Genomic DNA, 18215 nt, shown 5'->3' with positions numbered 1-18215 from the left:
AGGAAGTACACTCATCATGGATGGTAGTCAGCATGTAGGCATCCCACGTCTGCAAATTTCACAACTAGCAGCTCTTCATTAAGCAAGGCACTGCACTATTCCCTCTAATTTATTTATTTATTATTATTTTTATTTTTTACACACAAGCTCCCTTGGATAGCCTTTATGGTTAGAGCGGATTGTGCCACAAGCAACAGTGTCCACTCTGAACAATTGCACTCCAGTGTAGAAATTACCTAGGTACAAATGGAGACCTTTGTTAAACAGTTGTCTACCAAGTTCCCACAACATTTTCTCACTAACTCCAAAAGTGGGCGAACAACCAGGGAGGTCAATACTGGAATCCCTACCAGTGTAGACCCCAAAATTATAAACATATCCTGTACTATTTTTAGACAGCATATACATTTTAAAGCCATACAGTGCCCTCTTGCTAGGAATGTATTGCCTAAAAAACAAACAACCCTTGAACAGGACCAAAGACTCGTCCACAACTATTTCTTTCCCTGGAACACAGACTTCTGAAAACCGCTCTACAAAATGATCATGGACAGGTCTAATCTTAAAAAGTCAGTCAGAATCAGGGTGATCTTGTGGCAAGGCTAAAGCATTATCAACAAAATGCAGCACCCGAAGAGGAAGCGCATACTGGTTACGACTCATAGTTGCAGGAAGTGTACCAGTTGCCGTCAAGGGACTAGTAGACCAATATGGAGACAGTGACTGTTTCCTTATCAGCCCCATCGAAAAAGTGAACCCCAAAACTTTTTCAACTCTTCCAGATTTGTGGGAATCCACTGCTAGCTCTAGAGTGTGGCCTAAGTCTGGCAGCGTTGTCCCTCAAATACTGCTGCGCATACAAATTAGTGTGCTCAACAATCTTCTAAAAATACCTTGTCCATAAACAACTGAAAGAAATTGACAGGCAAACGGTTTTCTGTATTCAATCTACACCCAGGGGGACCAATAAAGGCAGGCAACTCCTGCTGCTCCATGTTTGGTGCAACCCAGAGTTCAGGTCTTCCAATGGGAAGCCTTTCAGCTGCTGCACTATTGGCACATCAGTGTCCTCCTACAAAACAGGCACTTCATCAGCACTGAGGGTGGCTTTATCATCAGATGATTCCTCTCGGACAGAAAATTCACTGCCAGAATCTTGCACTTCCTCCTCTGCCTCAGATGCAGAGTTAGTCTCAATCATGGTGAGAAGACGACTCCAAAAGCATACAAACAACCTGCTGAGTGGCCACCCCTGCGGCTAGCCATGACCCCCTTCCTAGGAAAAGTAACTGGACAATTGCACCACCAACAACCAGCACTGTGTAAGATAAGTGATAAACAAAGTGTGGCTTTATCACAAAGAGCTATAAATACTAAAATTATACCACTCACTTGCCTGAAAAAGCTAGACTCACTAGCGACTACTCTGCACAGCAACAGCAATCACAAATGTTATACCACTAAAAAGAAAAGAAAATTACACCTAAAACAACACATCAAATTGTGCATAAACCTATGGACAATTTCACACAAATCCTGCCTTGAGGTGTGAAGTGGCATAGCTCAACAGAAAGATGTGCCTGGAGGAGAAGATTTCCATCAGCAGATGAAGAGGCAGGAAGGGGGAGGGCTGCCAAACTGGTCTTCAAAGGAAGGAAAGGACATTTTTGGAGCAACCCAGCACCTCCCACACATCCTGAAAACCCAGACAATTAGGTTCCCCCTTGATTAGACTAGGAGGGGACAGAAGAGGAGTGTGTTTAGGATTTTTAGCTAAACCAATGGGTGGGCTCAGCCAGATGTAACCTCCAATGATCATTTTCAGCACGATTGGATTTTTGAGGAATGTTGCTCCCTGGGATTGATTTTTGCCACACTTCCCAGGAAGTGGTCATCACAGGGGGAAGGACCTCTCCACCGAGGGCTACTGCGACGTGTAACCGAGGAAGAGTTCCAGGAGGTCGGAGTAGACTGGTAACTTGGTCCCGCTAAAAAAATTAAAAAAAAATAAAATAAAATAAATAAATAAAAATCACCAGAAAAACAACTAAGTCAGAAGGTAAACGTTTGACCGGGCCTCCCATTAGCTGTAGCCGAGCAGGGCTCCATCGTGGTCGGCCTCAAACTTTGACTTTGGACCAGTCGAGGTGCGACCATATGACCATATTAGTGCCATTTGTTTCTAAGCGCTAAAAAGCATTAACTCTTTAAAAATTATTATCTCTGGTTCCCTTTAACCGATTTTATTTGTTTTGGTGTCATTTTAAAGCTAAAATTATTTCCTATTTTTATAAATTGGTTTTGGATTTTTAATCTGTTTCCTGTGTTTTATTTAATTACTGTTTTGTGATATTTGAATGCTTCAAGCTTTGACTCCTAAGTTAAGTCTTGTCGCTCATTGCCAAGCTAAGAAAGGTTGAGCTATGTTTAATTTACTGAGACCTAACTGGAGGTTAGTGGCCTATTGCTAAGTGTAGGTACTTACCTGCTCTTACCAATAAACTCATTTTCCAACACCTATTTTCCACTCTTTATATTTCACCAAATGAATTGCTGTATACCCGATAAACATTGAAAACCCATTGCAAGGTGCAGCTCATTTACTGGCTCTTGGTACCTAGGGTTCTTGATGAACCTACAAGCCCTATATATCCCCGCAGACATAACAGTATATTGCTTTCAAAAATCTGCCATAGCTGGAAAAAGTTATAGGAGAAAAACGTGATCAGAAATGGCACTTTTTTCACCTCAATTTGTTTTATTTTATTTTATTTTAGCTGTTACTTTCTGTAGGAAAACATTGAAGGATCTACACTAGTGGTCTCCAAACTTTTTAATGCCGCGCCCCCCCAGTTGAAAAATAAAAATCATTGGGCCCCCCCTTCAGAATTTTTCACAATTAAAAGATAGCAGTGTTTAAATATGTCTAGACCTATTTAAACATTACAGTTAAGTGTAGTTATCTTTTTAAAAATGCAATAACATGCTTCTGCTTAAAACAACGGCCTGTTATCTGTGTAATGCTTCTTTTGGCCAGAGTCTGGCGCCCCCCCTGGGACCACTTAAGGCCCCCCCTAAGGGGGCCCGCACCCCAGTTTGAAGACCTCTGATCTACTTTTCAGAACTGTTTAGCTGTCTGGCATCCAGCATTGGTTTCACACCCATTTCTGAAACTAACTGGAAGGAGGCTGAAAGCACCAAAAAAAATTGTAAAAATGGGTAAGTCCCAGTAAAATGCAATTGTGATGAAAAATATCGTTTTCTGTTTCAGGTCTGCCTGTTCCTGAAAGCTGGGAAGTTGGTGAATTTAGCACTACAAACCCTTTGTTGATGGCATGTTCAGGGGGAAAAAAAAACACAAGCATTCTTCTGCAGCCCTTTTTTCCTATTTTTCTGAAAAAACTAGATTTTGGCTGTATTTTGGCTAATTTCTTGGTCTCCTCCAGTGGAACCCACAAACTCTGGGTACCTTTCGAATCCCTAGGATGTTGGGGGAAAAAACGGATGCAAATTTGGCGTGGATAGCTTATGTGGACAAAACGTTATGAGTGCTTTCGCGTAAACTACCCCAAATAGCCAAAAAAGGTTTGGCACAGGAGGGGAGGGAAGGCCTGGCAGCGAAGGGGTTGATGGCTTCATTGTAGCTGTTGGCTTTGTCAAGGATTCTGCACGCACAGTATGCCACTTAAATGCCATTATTGGCAAATCCAATAAGTCAGGTGTTTTTTGTAGGTGAAAATGCTTCTTCAAACAATGTCAGGTTTACATGCACGACTATGTAGTTGTGGATTTAAGAACAGGTCAGTGGTTGAATGAATGGATCAATGAGAATGCATGATTGATGGATAAATGGGTAGGTATTTTTACAGATAAAGGGGTACAAGAAGTGTGTAGGTGGCAAATGGTGTACATAGGTCCAACACAATGAGGACTTAAGCAGCAAATAAGGGGAGGATAGTGTTGGGTCACAGCAGATTCCTTTTGCAGCATGCAGGACTATGTGGAACTGGAGGATGTCTCTAGTCCTGGTATATATAAATAAGTCAAATTTTTTGCGTTTTATGAAATATATTCTGCTTGTGTTAAAAGGTGTATGTTTCAGCATTACATCTGCTTGCCATAGTGCACACGTTTTCCTAAAGAAGACAATGTGATTTTTTTTTTATTTTTATTTTAAAGCACGTGACCACAGGTTTTTCTTTTTCTATACACAGTACACAATGTTACTATTGATCAACGTAATGGTATTGCATGTATTAACATTGGAACGATGAAATTCTGAGTGGGCCTTCCTGCATTTGAAATCTTGATCCACATACCATTGCAGAGGTCAGCAGCAAGTTGAACCAGTAAGTCACACAAAACAAATGCACCAACACACACACACACACACACACATACAAAATATGCATACATACTTGCACAGACGAGTTGCAAAAAAACTGAAACACAAGAAGCCCGACAGCCACAAAAATATATTAATGTACTAACACAGGCATGTCAACATGCATAGCCAAACGCATGGACTGCTCAATCATACATATAAACAGACACGCTCAAGTACAAATGAATACATACACGGACAAATCTGCAAATATCTACACATGGTACTGCACAATGCAAAACGCACAAACAATGGGGCATGCAAGCAGAACTACCACCGATTTGGTGTATGAGTTTGGGGCTCTTATCAGTTACAGGCCTAGGGGCAAATGTCCTTAAACCAGTAACAGTGCTGGGGCAGACACTAGACAGGGTGTATGTCTGTGGCACAGAAGGCTCTTCAAAGAGGAGTTCTACCTGAACCAACCCAAGTGATAGCAACCATAAACAAGCACTGGCAAAGCCAATAGGTTTGGTCTATGAGACAAGCCCCATTGGCTTTGTCAATGTTTATCCATATTGTACCAGTAGAGATGATTTATCTACCTTTACCTTGGTATTGGGTCCATTCCTACAGTGTCCGTAACTCATATGCCTGATGTGGCAGCTATGCACCGAGCCGTGGTCGAATGCTTTTGTGGATTCCACGTGGTTCTTTAATTAACAGATACTAATTTACAAACATATCCCATAGTAATCAGACTCAATATACCAATCTAAGCACAGTTGTTGCATGAATGCTACAGTGGACCATCTGTGTTAGTAACCTTCATCCTCTACTGACCATCGAGTCTACTGCGGGACCCTTCAGTGCCAGCTCGAGAACTCGCCACTGTACAGACTCCTTGACCACACTGTGGGGCTTTTCCCTGCTCTCCACGTCACTTGAGCAAATTCCTATATTGGTTTCCCTCAAACTGACTATTTGCCCACCCCCCCAACTTCACCAATGCACTAGTGAATTGAATTGTCAGCTAGCTCGATTTATTAAGCTCAGTCATATTCCGTTCTTGTCCTGATGAAGACCCTTTAAACTGGCATAGGTCGAAACGCTGGTTAACAGCAGAGGAAGACTTATTAACTGACTTCTGTGCAGAAAGCTTTACCTCATCATAGAACGTTGATTTTTTCTGGATCACTGAATCTAGATATGCGCTATGGAATAACACCTTATATTATTTTTGCCAATTTTGATTTATTTATTGTGATCACCTTACTGTGTTACCAGCACAATTCATTGAGCACCACGTGTTCGCACTACAATGAGCACTCACTACTCAACATTTTTATTGATCCACTGCGTATGCTACATTGAGTATTAACATATAAAAAATATCTTGTATAAATCACATTTTTTTGGTATTACCTTCTCTTAATTATATGTGAACAATACATTGCTTATTGTCAAAGTGCTACCTACTAGGACAGTGGATGCCAAACTCTTTAAAACCACAACTCACTTTTTAGAAAGACACACTTTCGCAACCTACTTATCTTTAATGGACACGAGGGGTGATTTTTGAATGTAACTAAAGAATTGTGTGGTAACATATTGTCATTTACAGACAGCGCATTTTCCATTGCAATGGTCACTAACTTCACACAGTCGTACAGTTTTACTGATAAACCTATAGAGCACTCAAGTAATAATGTGTGGAACCAATTTCTGTGAAAATGTATCATTTGTGCATCACCAAGTAAAGTGTTCAGATCCTATTAAAATCTCAGTTTCCAGCACACTTCAGAAATAAAAAAAAATATTTACATCATTGTGTGATGCAAAAAACAATATCTTACAGCCTTTCCTTTCACACTTCCTGTACTTTAGCAAGGTTGCCAAATGTATCACTTTAACAACTCATCTCACTTTTCAGTCAAAGAAAGAAAAATAAATACCAATTCCATTCTAAAACAAGAAGCAGCAATTTCTCATAAGACATAGTCTGACATTTAACCTATGTCCTTGAAGCACTGGCAAATGTGACGCAATAAACAGAATTTTAAGGCATCTTTTATGCTCAGACTTTTCCAATTCACCAAAAATAGACTTGCAGCCCAGTTTGGGAAGCTCTGCACTAGAACATAGATGCACATTAATAGCCATACTGTACAACAGCATGGCTTAAAAATACAAATACAGCATTAGCAAAGCAAATTGGTCTCGTTTACAAGAGCTACTGGCTTTGTCAAAGTTTTTAGCCATATTGTACAACAGCACAGCTTCTGTCCTGATAAAAAGTGCTAGCTGTGACATGGTGCCTTATTTTTTTTTTTTTTTTTTTTAATATTTCAGTTATGCACTACTAGTTCACGTTGCTGTACAACAGGGCTAAAATACATTTTTAAAAACTGGCAAAGGAAAAATAAATGACAGCCACGTTATTGCACCATTTTATTGTGGTGTGGGAGTAGGTGGCAATATGGAGGGAGGGTTTATTCAGCAACAGAGGGGGGGCTTGCAAGGAAATGAGAACTAGGACACAGCTAGCGCTAGCCGCATCGCATCTCTTAATTTGTTTACTGCTGGATGTGGGCAAGTGGCAATACTGAGGTTGGAGGGAGAGCAGCGTGGGGGGGACAAGTGGGAGAGCAACAATACTGACAGTGGGTCCAATGAAGAACAACACTGGACAGTGCATGAGGGCAATGACAACACAGACAGCGGCAGGGGTCAAGTGACAAATGCAGACAAGGGAGAAGGTCAAGCAACAACACCGACAGCATGAGGAGGCAGCCAAGACAGAAGGCAAAGCAACACTGAGGACAAGGACACAAAAAAGACTGTTGGAAAGGACATGCACTCTAGTCAAGGGCTTATACAAAAAGAAAAAGTAGTGGCCAATTAATGGAGCAGTGGAATGATAGGTACTCGGACCATGGTCCCAGGAGAAGGAAAAACACAACAAGCGAATACTGCACACTCCAGCTTATGAAAAGCAATCAAATATAAGTGGCAATGACTCCAACCAATGGAAAGCAATGGGTGGATTTATAAGCAAAGTAAACAAAATGTCTTGCATGCTCTGTCTCAGCCAAGAAATAAAACGTGTTCCCTCTGCTCCCCCCTCTTCCACATTGTCAAGAAGGCAAACCAAAGATAGAAAGGAGGGGAGAGAGAAAGAAAAGGCGATACAAGTAGAAGACTGGATGGGTGAATGGGTTTGATAGGCGCATGGGAGTGGTTCCATTTTTCCATGACAAAAGGAGGACCAAGAAAATAGCAATATTTGTAAGTGAATTAACATTGGCCAACTATTTCCTTTATTTTTGGGATGTAAATATTACTCTGACATTGCCACATGCTGCAGCGTGTGACCCATCCACATGCCTTAAATGTTTGTAAGGAAGTGCCCAGTGAGTCCAACTATCGCTCAGGTTCCTAAAAGCCAGCGCTCACAGGACGCAAAAGCTCTCTAGCTTAGCTCTCTACAGCAGAATACATGGAAGCAAGGCCTCACGGCTATTCCCAACAAAAGATTTGCATCATAAATGCTTCAGACCAGAAGGAAGTGCTCCTATGGAAATCCAAAATGGGTGGAGGAAAAGGACTAGTGTGGATGTCCAGTGTTTGAAGTGAATAGGGCCGAACAGCACACAGCAGAAGAAAGCTCTTCAGGAGCTGATCCTTCCTGCCTCCGTGTGCAGCGCTGTGTTGCTGCTCTTTGCCGGTGGTGTTATGTCAGTAGCTGGTCTCAAATCTGCTAGATAGCAACAACCAGGGAGCCCAATATACAGACTAAATAAATAAGTCTAGGCCACCAGCCCGGACAATGAAGGAGACTATTTTTAGGTTCATAATAACAAGACAGCACAGCTGTCTGGTTGCGGAAGCCATATTGTTGGCTAACCAAGAACATACAGAAGCTTACAGCCAACACAATGCTTAACATTGGCTTGCCTTATTGCCAGATCTGCATTCTTTCAGTCCACTGGCTTCCCTTGTTTCAGCATGTCCATCTTCTCTGCCCCTCCCAAGGAGCATTGCATCATTAACAACTTTTTGATTGCCTGGTCTTTATGCTTCCACTGCTCATGTTTAAGGAACTACTTTTTACTTTGTTTTAGCACTCCATGACAGTGCACGTGTTTTCCAGCTGTCTGCTTTGCTTGCTTTTCTCCGGCCTTCACTCTGTAGTTTCACACCCAGGTGCTTCTCTCCCCCCATTCGCACTCATGTTGCTCTCTCTCAACTTTGCACTTCTTTCAAATTACAAGTTGCGCTCTTACACCCAAATGTTTCTCAGTTTACTCCGGTGTTCTCTCACTTGCATTGCTTCTCCTGTTTGCCATGTTGCTCTTTCCCCCAAACCACCATGTTGCTTCATTCCACCAAACCCTCCCTCAACCCACTCAACGCCCTTCAACTTTATTTTAAGTGCTTTTGTGCTACATTTGAAAAAGGTGCTTTAACAATGTGTGTTTCTCCTTTTGCTTCTGTGTTCTCTTGCTCATGTTGCATCTGCTCTGCCAGTGTTGCCTGCCCCTAACCTGATCTCGCAATCCATTTTTTCACTTTATTTATTTTTTTGCTAAAAAGAGTGCTTTCACGCTACTTTTATTTGCTGATCTATCTCAGATAGGTAAATAAAAAGAAAAAACAGCTGTCATTTTGCACAAACATATTGAACTCCTATGCACACCTACTAAGTGATGTGGTGGCCGAATCACTGGTTTTTTGGCCATGCTTTATAGCTGCCACAATAAAGTACAACATGACTAAAAAAACAATAGCAAAGCAGAGAGGTTGCATAGGCAAGACTCACTGACCTTGCCAGTGTTTATTAGGTGTGGGGCACAAGTAAAATGTTGTCCCTCATAAAGAGGGGAGCCAATGGCTGAACTGGGCTGATCTAATGCCCAATGATGTACGCTGTGGAGGGCAGAAGCAAGCTGTGATGGACAATTCAACACATTAATGGATGAAGAGAGCCAACTTAAAGTTCCTCTATGCCCACAAATATGAATATATATATATTTGTAAAAATGGGACACTGGAAAGAAAGGCAGACCTAACAATAAGGAGCTACCATTTAAATGAGCAACCAGTAGCCAGATAATTTACTTAACAAATATCTGGAATTTGGTTCGACGACAGGTGTGGCCATCACTACCAGCTAGTCAGTCTTAAACACAAGGCCGCCTCATTCACATTTTCCATATGTATGAAAAAAAAGTTGTCCCATTACAGAATATTGTTAAAGCCAAGTTCCTGCTCACGTTCATTTACAGGAATGAGGCCTTCCCAGCACTTTTTTCAATGTGGTTGGAAAAAACAAAGAAGTCTATTTAAACTGTTTTTTTAAACCCTACTTCTGCATCACAGAAACAAGTAAGGTTAGAGTTTGTCTATATGACAGTCCGCGGCACCAGATGCCAGCTTTCTTAGTATGTCACATTGTACCAGATGTGCAGACCAAAACTAGCTCAAAGACATAATTTGGATTAGTTTCACCTTGTTGCATCTATTTTGGACATTCATTGAAAGGGGTGCCCTTGAAGTGGGCTAGGACTGATGTAGAAGGCTCTTGAGCACAGTGGCAGCTTCCACAGCCCCAAAGGTGCACTGGGCCATAGAATGCATGCACCAGTTCAGGTGGCACAAAGAGGCTTAATGCACGCTATAGGACCTATGCAGACACCATCCATTCCGCTTTGGAGGATTGTAGAGGTTCACAACTAGAGAGTGAGAGGACTCAGCTATTTCAGAGTTGCCCCCCTTGAGGCAGGAGAGTGGCAGGCCACCAGAGGTCAGTGGGGAACAGTTCTTGGAGCTTAATTCCTCAGGCCAGACTCTAGGACTGTCACCCTGGGTAGCAACGTAGTCTGCCTAATCAGAAGAGACATCAAGGATATGCAGCAGAGAACATAGAACTGAGTCTCATCAAGTCGCTTTGGAACCCCAGCTGGATTTCAACACCTTCGCCTGTCGCTACTCTGCAGACTATCATAGTTTGTGTGGGGGGGTGAGGGGGTGAGGGGGTGAGGGGGTGGGGGGGGAGTTGGGAGAAGGTGCCCTTTGGAATCTAACCGCTGGGAAACCCCTTAAAGCCCTAATACGGAGCCTCAAGACATGCACCCCGTATTATAGGATGTAAACAACATTGTACATTAATTATATTGTAGACATAGCACAAAATTATTGGCGAGACAGTTCAAATATAAGGGTGCTCCTGGCAACGACGCGGTGCTGGTGAAAATACTGAATAAATAATACAGTGTTATGTTATGTGTATTTTTAAAGCACACTCACCCATGAGGGTATCCTGTTGCTGAGCAGGTGCATGTGCTGAGCCGTGCCTATGGTAAGTTGGTCAATTCAAAAGCGTGGAGTAGGAGGCGTTTCCATACTTTAAGAGTGATAAAAGAGAATGCCCATCCTTCTGATCTATTTCTGTGAATACATGGGATGTGTGCAAATAGGGGTCCTGCAAAGCAGAGGTTTCAGGGTGGTTTGTGGAAGGAGATATGACTGTTGGGCCTGAGTTGTACAGTGCCTTGATTATGTGTGTGAGGAGCTTGAATTGAGCTTGTTTCTGTAATAGGAGCCAGTGTTGTTCCCCAAGGTTTGGTGTGATGAGAGTTGTGTGGGAGGTTGAGGGAGAGCCTGGCTGTCGAGGTCTGGATGGTTTGTAGTCTTCTAGTGAACTGCTTGGTGATCCTGGTGTAGGGGGGTGTTGCAATAGTCCTACTTGCTGGTGACCGACTGTGAGTGACAGTTTTTCTAGTGATGCTTAGGAGCCATTTGAAGATCTTCTGCAGCATCTTCAGGCTGTGGAATTAGGAAGCAGTGACTGCACTGATTTGTGCATCCATGTCAAGTTTGCTGTTAATGGTATTCCTGAACTTTCTGGCGTGGGTTCTGGTCATGGGTCAGAATTCAGTCGGCCACCACTTGGAGTCCCATTGTGAGGTGTTCTTTCTGACGATCACCACTTCTGTCTTGTTGTTATTGAGCTGGAGACAGTTGGCTTTCTTCTAGTTAGCAACGTCTGCCATGCAGGCGGTGCACTGATTTCTTGTGTTGGCGGTCTTGTACGAAAGGAAGAGTATGAGTTGTGTGTTGGCGTAGGAGAGGATGTTGTATGCGCAGAGGACATTGGCCAGAAGGATCATGTATGCGCTGAGGAGGGTGTGTCTTAGTGGTGAAACTTTAGGCACTCCGCAGATGAGTTTGCGAGGTTCAGAGGGGTAAGGTGTCAGGATGACAGCTTATGTTCTATCCGTTAAAAAGGAGAAGACCTAGCGGACAGCGGGTTCTTGGATGCCAATCTTCTGCAGGTGCCTGATGAGGTGGGAGATGTTGTGTGTAAAATGTTGCAAAGCTCCAGGAGAATGAGGGTTGCTGTGTCTCCTCTATCAAGGATCACGCCGATGTAGGCTGTGTCTATGATGTGTGCTGTTTCTGTACTGTGTTTGGGCCTGAATCCAGACTGCATGGCATTGAGGAGCTGGTGGTTGCTAAGGTGATCGATTGACTAAATTATTCTAAACCGTCTGACAGATATGGTAGGCAGGAGATGTGTCAGGAGCTTGGTAGCCTGGTTAGGTTCGCAGATGGTTTAGTGAGCAGGTTCATGGCGGAGATATGTTTCCAGATGTCCAGGAATGTGACGGAGTCAATGGAGGAGTTGAGGATAGGTGTTAGAACTTCGTTGATTGGTTTCATGGTAGCAGTGATCTAGACGGTGCTGACAGCAGGCCACAAGGTCATAGTTTGCAGTGATGGGAATCTGAATTGCAATAATAACAGGGACCAGTTGAGGGTTGAAGTACTTGGAGTTTATTTTGTTACAGAAGAATTCAGAGAGCTTGTTGCAAAGGTCTTGTGAGAGAGTAAAGTTGCTGTAGACAGCAGGAGATTCTGTGGAATATTTTATGATGGAACAGATTTCCCTGCTGCTATTAGTGAAGGCACTGATCAGATCTGCAAGAATTGTGGGCGTGCTGTTCTGTATCTGCTGCTGGTAGCGTCTTAGGGCAAATTTAAAGATTTCTTTCTCTCAGGTATTTTGATTTGGTCTTCATTTGCGTTCTAGTTGGTTGCTGTAGTATTTTGTCAGCCTGAGTTCCTCTGTGTACCAGCTGGTCAGTGGTTGGGCTCTTGCTGTTGGACTGTGCAGAGCATTCAGTGATCGAGCTGCTGAAGTTCTTCATGGTTTTCAGCAAGCTCCTGGTGTGCTAAGGCTGGTGCTTGGAGAGGGGAGAAGATAATTTCTCTTCTGTAATGCTTTTCCAACTGCAGAGGAAGGTTGTGGTATTGGCAGGTCCGTGAAGGGGCAGGATGGGTACGCTGAAACTGACGAGGGCTGAAACTGTCCAGGTCATAGTTTTTGGCTTGTCAACTGTGATGTTGCTAAGAGAAAAAAAAAAAAAAAAAAATAGGTCTTATAGGTGTCTGCCTGAGTGGGTGGGCTCAGTAACATTCTGGGTAAGGCCAAGGTTTCTGAGGTTCTCTAGAAGGGCTGTATGTTTGGGCCAGTGCTGTCACAAGGCCCTTGATACCACAGGTACGTTTTACAAGGGACTTATCTGTGTGCCAGAGGTGTGCCAATTGTGGAAACAATGATAACATTTTGGGAAAGAACACTGGTGCTGGGGCCTGGTTAGCAGGATCCCAGCACACTATCAAGTAGAGTTGGTATCAACATCAGGCAAAAAGTGTGGGGGGTGGATTGGGGGTAACCATGCCAACAGCAGCACTTTCCTACACAGGTGATACCTCGCAAAATGGCAGAAGTAACAATTTCACTAATAGCAAAACAGGCAAAGACCCCATCTGCTGGGCATCATACAGCCTGAGTTGCCAGTTGAAAACAAATAGCAGCCTGGCAAAAACTGCTGCTAGACAAGTTGCTACCCTTCTTAATTCATACTGGTCAACCTGGTCTCCTATCACATCGACTGACAAGCGACAGCACCAATAAGGTCCTCCATCTAATTGATAACTCACAAAAGAACAATATGAAAACTGTACCATTACCCCTCGATGTGAAAAAAGCGTTAAAAACGGTACACTGGGACATAGTGAGAGCTGCGGATGACTGATGATGCTTTGAAGCAGATTTAAGAGCTGGGTGGTCACCCTCTTTGACTCCTAGGCTTGGCCAAGATACAGCCAAATGGTAGACTATCTAAATGTATTGCAAACAGGGCTTGGATGCCCCCTCTGCTTTTCATCCTTTATCTAGTGCCCTTCCTGTAAAAGATAAGAAAACACCAGCAGATTAGGAGAATAAGCTCTCACCTGGACACATTCAAATTGTCAGTGTTTGCAGAGAGCATCTTGCTGTCATACACGGGGCACAAACTATCCCTGGAAGAATTGGTCGCTGTCGTGGAAGAATACAAATCAATAGCAAGCATCCAAAGGTAGGCATCCAAATTAAACTCAATAAATCAAAAAGTCTGATCTTAGTTGGTGAGGGTGCTCTTTCACGTCTGAATCTGAAGACACAACACTGTTCAAATGGTTTTCAACTATGAATCTATCCAACACCTAATTTCCACTAAGGTGTAGAGGGGATACCTAAGACCCTCCTTAAAGAAGCTAAGGCACTCTAGCCTCCATCTGAAACCATGCCCTATCATGGGTGTTCACGACAGCGGCACTCAAGAAGATGCTGTTACCAAAGATCTTTGACATTTTTAAAACCCCCCCGTCTTCCCCCCCCGAAAGATGAGATCATATGCTTGCAAAACTCATGTATTACATTTATTTGTGCCTTTCCTCTGTAAAAAAAGCATGCAAAAAAAAAAAAACCTAAGCAGGGTGGACGGTGAGTACCGCACCTACTACATTATTATTGGATTGCCCAGTTGAGATACATGGTGCAGCAGTGTTTCCACGAAACCAATAAGCAGCTGTTTGATATAAAACAAAATGTGGCCTATTGGACTATGGGTGTGGGGGGGGTGGTTCCATTGGTTCCCAAGCACCAACACAGTTGAAAACTTGCATTTTCTTGTCATAGAAACCACTTTGGAAGCGCTGCACTCTTTTGTTAAACATATGGGCTTAACCACATTTTCGTGTTGTGGATGTTTTAGGCTACGTCGACTCTATGAAAGGGCAATTTGAAAATTGTTTCAAGACATTAATGCATGCTCCAATATTCCCAAAAAAGAGTGGTACCACTTCCTACAACTTTGACACTGGGCTCTGGACCCTATGATTAAAAAGGGTACCACAAGACCCAAACTATAATAACTAGTAACACTTACAGACCTGGATATATGAAAATATTAAAACAAAGCAGCCCTATTCTAACTATGCTTACCAGAGGCAGTAAGAAAGGGACCTCAACACCAATTTAAATCATAAACAACTGGAAGAAAAATAAACCCAAGCAAATTACTCTGCACACCTTGCAAAAGGGAAGCAAGTGCTATGTAAACTTCTTTACAGACGGCACTATACCCTTGAACAGGGGAGACAGGCGCAATTGTACATGTACTATAGTCTTGCCTGAAGATTGCTCAGTTTTGGAGCAAAGTCCTTAAGCATATATCTCGAATTGTAGGCAGAGAAAAACACAAATGTCTATGGGTGGTCATTTTAGGCTCCCAAGCGGATGCCACAGAGGTTTAAACAATGACGCTAATTTCTAAAATTGGACTGTCCTCTAATACCCTTAGTTTGGATTTGTATATGCATGTATTAAAGCAAAGTAAGAGAAGGGTTCATTACAGTGTGACGGACAGACATTTTTATACTATATTGAGCTGTTCTTTGCTCTGTTTACTACACTAAGCACTGCACCATTCACTTTTCTTGAACTGTAGCACCTGGTTTTCTCAGAGAGGTCTTGATAATAACGCATTTAATTGAATCAATGACAAAGCATCTAAAACCAGACACACTGCTTTTAAAAAAAATAAATTAAAAAAAAGTGTCTTCTTAACTGCCTGCAAATATAAGATGGATACCAACTTTCTTAATGACATTAAATCAATTCATGATAACTAATTTACCCTTAGTGTTTTAAGGCTATTTCCCAAAGGAATACCTGTTCTTTCCACAACGGTCTTTCCTTTAAAGAAAGCTAAGGAGGTGGGGTTCCTTAGGTCAGACAGCAAAGATTTCCAAAAAAAAGAGGGTTATGGGAAGAAAGACTCCCTCCTGGCCATGCTTTTAAACCTGACTCAGGGAATGAAAAGTTGATCAGTACTCATAAGCTTTCTAGGTGGTTTGTACATGGTGATTTTTGCCAATAAATCACTGGGAACTAGATTAGAAACACATTTGTTCAACAACATATTTGAGCGTGTTTCACTCTTGTACAGAATGGCAAGTATCAATAAGCTGAAGATTCACCAGTTAAGTGACTTGGACTCTCTATTATCTTCTGCATGCCGACCGCATGTGCAAACTAAGAGCAGTAGGAGGTATCTCAAAGTAAACATAAAAAAAAAACTCCCCCCCCCCCCCCCCCCCAAAAAAAATAAAAAAAAACTCTTATTACAAATTAAAACACAATTCTGACATACAAATAATTGTCACGTTTTGGAGGAAAAAAAACTCAACTTCCCAAGATAAATAGAGAATGGCAAATGAAAATAGTTTTTGTCCAGTTGGTGATTGGGGCACCTATTCTAATCAGCAGTTTTTGCATTAAATACAATTGACAGCAAGAAATCCTTGAAGGTTACAAAGAAAGGGAAGCAAGCTAAAAATGTAACTTATTCTGCATCCGTAATGCCTGAATGGTCATCTGCATGGCATCGAGGTGATGGTCCCGGGTGTAAGTGGATTCTCTAAATGCTACAATCGTTTTGAAAACGAAGAGCTATACGTTAAATGTAGTTACACAAAAGGGACATATTAAGTGTCTAAGCTCTTAATTATTTAAACGCTTAGTTACCACGGTAATTACCGTTTTACGCATTCACTGACTGGCCAGAACCAAAAGGAAAAGAACAAAATGTGGAGTGCTGAGACGGCAAACAAAGTTAACGCTACCTATCAGTACTGCGTGTGAGCTGGTAAACTCAGGTCCCTTCATAAAAAATTACTGAAGACTCCTCTCTGCACACCGTTATTTGGTATGTTTCTACCAAAATACTACTATCAGATTTGAAAACCAGTTTTTTTTGTTATAATAAAGAGTCGGATATTACATTAACATAGATTAATATAAAAAGCGGTGCCACTAAAATACAAAGCGAGCAATAACATTTTCCAATACATCAAATTAAAAGTGCTTTCATTCGTATATTCAAATAGGGCTATCTGAAACAGAAAGCAAAAACAATGTGTTCACACTTCTAAACCATGGACTCCTATGTAGACTTTATATTTTAAGACACAATATTGTTTAAAGTACACTGTAGTCATTGCTATATAGCCATCTTGCATATTATTGCGTTATAACACTTTTCTTCCTCCAAAATTAAAAGGTACTTCGCTATACTAGGTTACTTTTAAATATCAAGTATTTGTCATCCACTTGTTGATGCACTATAAATTAATCTTTGGATAAAAATAAAATAAAAAATAAAAACAGAACAGATTTCTTTTATTGTACCTCTGTGAAGTCTCCACTCTCTGCTGCATCAATAGCATTCTGGGCAATGTAATTTCTAAGAATGTATTTTGGATTGTTTGAGTCCATAACTTTCACACGCTCTGAATTCAATGACTCAACATCGTTAACACTGTTTTGTTCTCTTTTTAACCGGGAACTGAAAATATAAACAAAAAACAAAAAAAGAATACATATGATACTGTATTGTATTCAGCCCACTGATTCTGTCCAGGTGATATGTGGGCTTGTATTTTTATACAGCCATTAAAGCATAAACATGGTTCCAGATGCTGGAGGTCATTCTAGTAAATTGGTTCTGAAAATGTACCTTGCACCCCACCTACACAACTAAAACTATATTTATTGGTATGTATAATTTTTCACCATAACAGAGGGCACAAATTCACCAAATAAATGCCGTAATAGAGTAATGCAGCTTTAACATTAGGGAATGGTATCTGAAAGTTTTTTTTTTTTTTTAATAGTACAAACCTGGCCCAAGGCCTTAGAGCGCTAAAGTACAGAACTGGACTACTTTACCCATTTGTTTGGCACAGAGGAATTAGGGCATTTGGCAAGAATTATAGCATGCTGGGCCTATCTCCCCATGTTTCGAAATCATCAGCCACTTGGTCACATCTCAATTCTATGTCACAGCAGAACATTAACAAGGTAAACAGGTACTGCAATGTCAGCAGCTACTGTACTAATTGGAGCAGATGCCATGCCCTTTTTAGGTCGAGCATAAGCGTTCAACCTCGTATATTCTTCTAGTATACTTCTTATGGCTTAAAGTGACTTAATTTGTTGGTTGCAGTGCCCTTTAAAAATTCTTGCTCGCTAGTGGTCAGTTCTGCCTTTTTCTCCCACCTTTTTCTATTTAAGTATGCATTATTTCACTTTGGTTTCTTTATCTGTTGCTGTGACAGACTATTTTTATTTCTTTGGTGCTCCCCTTTCACTGTGAGTGTTTTAGGCTGGTAGCTGCCTGCGTTTTATTGCAGCATTCCATTCCTCCCATGTTGCGGACATTTGTTTTGGCCTTATTCCAGTGCTCTTCTCGTTTACCTCTGGTTCCTAAAATGAGCTGATTTTACAAAAGAAAACACCCAATGGTTTAGGTCACTACTCACGAAAGCCACAATATGCCCTTTCTGGCAGAATGTAGGTAAACGTAGAAGCAATGATAAGAAACTTGTTTAGCCTTGCATCGCATCTAGAGTCTCTCTGTCCAGGGCCCTTCCTGCTAGCATGCACAACATGGCACACATGGCATTGCATATCTCCTTTATTGGGGCCATAAATCTT

The 18215-nt window shown here is 41.8% G+C and overlaps 1 protein-coding gene across 1 annotated transcript in view; it reads right to left on the bottom strand.

The window, feature by feature from the left end:
• The window catches only part of SELENOO (selenoprotein O), a 99475-nt gene that overhangs the window by 18171 nt on the left and 63089 nt on the right, over positions 1 to 18215 (bottom strand). Inside the window, exon 8 of the mRNA XM_069229635.1 lies at positions 16908 to 17064. Within this exon, the coding sequence (XP_069085736.1) occupies positions 16908 to 17064 (157 nt within the window). The remainder of the gene's footprint in view (positions 1 to 16907; positions 17065 to 18215) is intronic.

Source organism: Pleurodeles waltl, chromosome 4_1 (genome assembly GCF_031143425.1).
Source record: "Pleurodeles waltl isolate 20211129_DDA chromosome 4_1, aPleWal1.hap1.20221129, whole genome shotgun sequence".
NCBI classification, from domain to species: Eukaryota; Metazoa; Chordata; class Amphibia; order Caudata; family Salamandridae; genus Pleurodeles; species Pleurodeles waltl.
Note: the sequence above shows the minus strand (reverse complement) of the source record. Positions and strands in the feature narration are given on the sequence as shown.